Source organism: Quercus lobata, chromosome 1, assembly GCF_001633185.2.
Source record: "Quercus lobata isolate SW786 chromosome 1, ValleyOak3.0 Primary Assembly, whole genome shotgun sequence".
Classification (NCBI taxonomy): domain Eukaryota; kingdom Viridiplantae; phylum Streptophyta; class Magnoliopsida; order Fagales; family Fagaceae; genus Quercus; species Quercus lobata.
The window spans coordinates 46,568,569-46,571,078 of NC_044904.1; the positions used below are offsets into that span (position 1 = coordinate 46,568,569).

General features: G+C 42.7%; 1 protein-coding gene across 1 annotated transcript; it reads left to right on the forward strand.

The window, feature by feature from the left end:
- Positions 1 to 426: 426 nt before the first annotated feature.
- LOC115954851 lies at positions 427 to 2,160 on the forward strand. Its single transcript, XM_031072815.1, has 2 exons — positions 427 to 1,059; positions 1,453 to 2,160. Exons 1-2 carry the CDS (start codon positions 427 to 429, stop codon positions 2,158 to 2,160), a joined length of 1,341 nt encoding a protein of 446 aa, XP_030928675.1.
- The last annotated feature ends 350 nt before the right edge of the window (positions 2,161 to 2,510 follow it).

Consider the following 2,510-nt stretch of genomic DNA (forward strand, 5'->3'; position numbering starts at 1 on the left):
AGACAAGGCAATCCCCTCTCTCCTTTCTTATTTTTGTTTTGTGCGGAGGGTTTAAATGCTATTTTCAGGAGAGCAGCCTTGGACGGAGAGATTGAGGGTTTTTCCTTATGTAGGAATGGTCCAAAACTTACGCACCTTTTCTTTGCAGATGATTGTCTTATCTTTTGCAGATCGACATTGGAGGAGTGCCTTAAGATCCAGTCACTGTTGGACATCTATGAAGTGGCTTCAGGCCAGATGATTAACAAGGAGAAAACTACGCTATTTTTCAGCGGAAATACAGATACACAAACGCAAGATGCAATCAAAGTGGCACTCAATGTCCCTGCCATTCAACACTATGAAAAATATTTGGGGCTTCCATCCTTTATTGGCAGGGAAAAGAAGGCTTATTTTACTAAGGTGAAAGAATGAATATGGGCGAGGATGCAAGGTTGGAAGGAAAAGCTTTTGTCTCAAGCAGGAAAGGAGGTTATGATCAAGGCTGTAATTCAATCTATTCCTACTTACTCGATGAGTGTTTTTAAATTGCCAATCAGTCTTTGTAAGGATATTGAAGCAATGATTCGCAAATTTTGGTGGGGGCAAGGTGATTCAAAAAAGATTCATTGGGTGAAGTGGAGTTCCTTGTGCTCTTCTAAGTCGATTGGTGGGATGGACTTCAGAGATATCCAAAAGTTTAATAATGCTCTTTTGGTTAAACAAGTGTGGCGGTTGATCCATCAAAAAGACACTTTGCTCTACAAGGTGTTTAGTGCGAAATACTTTCCTCATGGGAGTATTATGGACGCTTCAGTTCCTCAAAAGTGTTCATATGCTTGGCGGAGTATCTTACAAGCTCGGGAGGTCATTGAGAAGTGTGCTATCTGGCGTGTGGGCAGTGGTCATGGGATAGATGTGTGGAAGCATAGATGGCTCCCAAACCCGACCTACAACAAAATTGTCTCTCCAAGAAGAGAGTCTTCTGTGTCTCGGGTTAGTGAGTTGTTTTATCCGAATACTCGAATATGGGATCCAGGAAAGCTTGAGGAGAATTTCTATCCGTGGGAGGCAGAGATGGTAAGTCGGATTCAAGTCAGTGATGGTAGTGTTGAAGACCTCCTAGTTTGGCCCCTGACTTTTGATGGTTCCTTTAGTGTTCGTAGTGCTTATAGATTCCTGGCTTCAGAAAATTTTAGCTTTCAACCAAGCTCTTCCTCAGGTATTGAGCAGCAGAACTTTTGGAAAAAAATCTGGAAGATCCGAGCCCCTAATAAGATAAAACATTTCATTTGGCGTGCGGCAAAAGATGCGCTTCCGACTAAATAGAATTTGTGCGCTAGACATATTCCCATTGATGAAACCTGTGATCTTTGTGAGGATCATCAGGAGACGTTGCTGCATAGTTTATGGCTGTGTGACCATGCTCAGTTTGTTTAGAAGTCTGATCTAGGTTTTGCTCCCTTGTTTCAGAAACGGTATCGCTCTTTTCGGGACTTGCTTGAGGCAGTGATGCTGAAAAGCTCTCAGTTTCGGGTTGCTCTGTTTTGCACCACAGCTTGGAGTTTATGGCAGCGACGTAATAGGCTCAGGGAGAAGCAGCCATCATGGAATCTTCACGAGTTGGGCAGTCAAGCTAAGGCTTATGTTGTGGACTTTCTCAACGCGAATTATCAGCCCTCACAGGTTTCTTCTTGGCGTGCTCAGGTGTCTTGGTCTCCGCCGACAGAATCAGTATATAAAGGAAACTTTGATGCGGCTTTCTTTGACACATCTGGTTGCACGGGTGTTGGAGTGGTGTTCCATGATTTCCAAGGCCAAGTGATCACAGCTTTGAGTCAAAAAATTCCTTTGGTTCAATCGGTGGAGCTGGTAGAGGCTATGGCTGCTCGTAGGGCCCTGTTATTTGCCAAAGAGCTGAGTTTGTTTGATGTGGAGATAGAAGGGGATTGTTCAAGGGTTCTTGCTGCTCTCAACATGGCGAGGAGCTGTAGCACTTTATTTGGTTATGTGATTGATGAGTGCAAGAGTCTAGGGGCGTTGCTCTGTTCTTGCAAGTTCAGCCATGTTAGGAGGGAAGGGAATAGGTTGGCGCATGCTTTAGCTAGGAGAGCAGTTATATCTGCAGACATGGATGTATGGGTAGAATCTCTACCTAGTGATTTGGATAGTGTATTCTAATCGGATTTGATTCAATAAAATTTCCTTACATTTTTTCTCAAAAAAATAAAAAATAAAAAAAAATCTCGCAAGAACTTAAAAATTTTAAATTTAAAAAAAAAAAAAAAAGGGTCCTAAAAACTTGAAATGGGATAGAAAGAAGAAAGAAGAATAAAGACGAGAGACGAATGGACTGGCAGAGAGAGAGAGAGAGATAGTAGAACTAGAGCCACCACTACACAGCGCCTAGTTCTTTATACCACCATTCTCGCCGTTTGTATCCCGAACGTGCCTTGGTGGTCTACCGTGCCGTTCCACCGCCCAGTCCAAAACAAGCTGACTCATTTTGTCGATTTGTTAAACATTTTTAT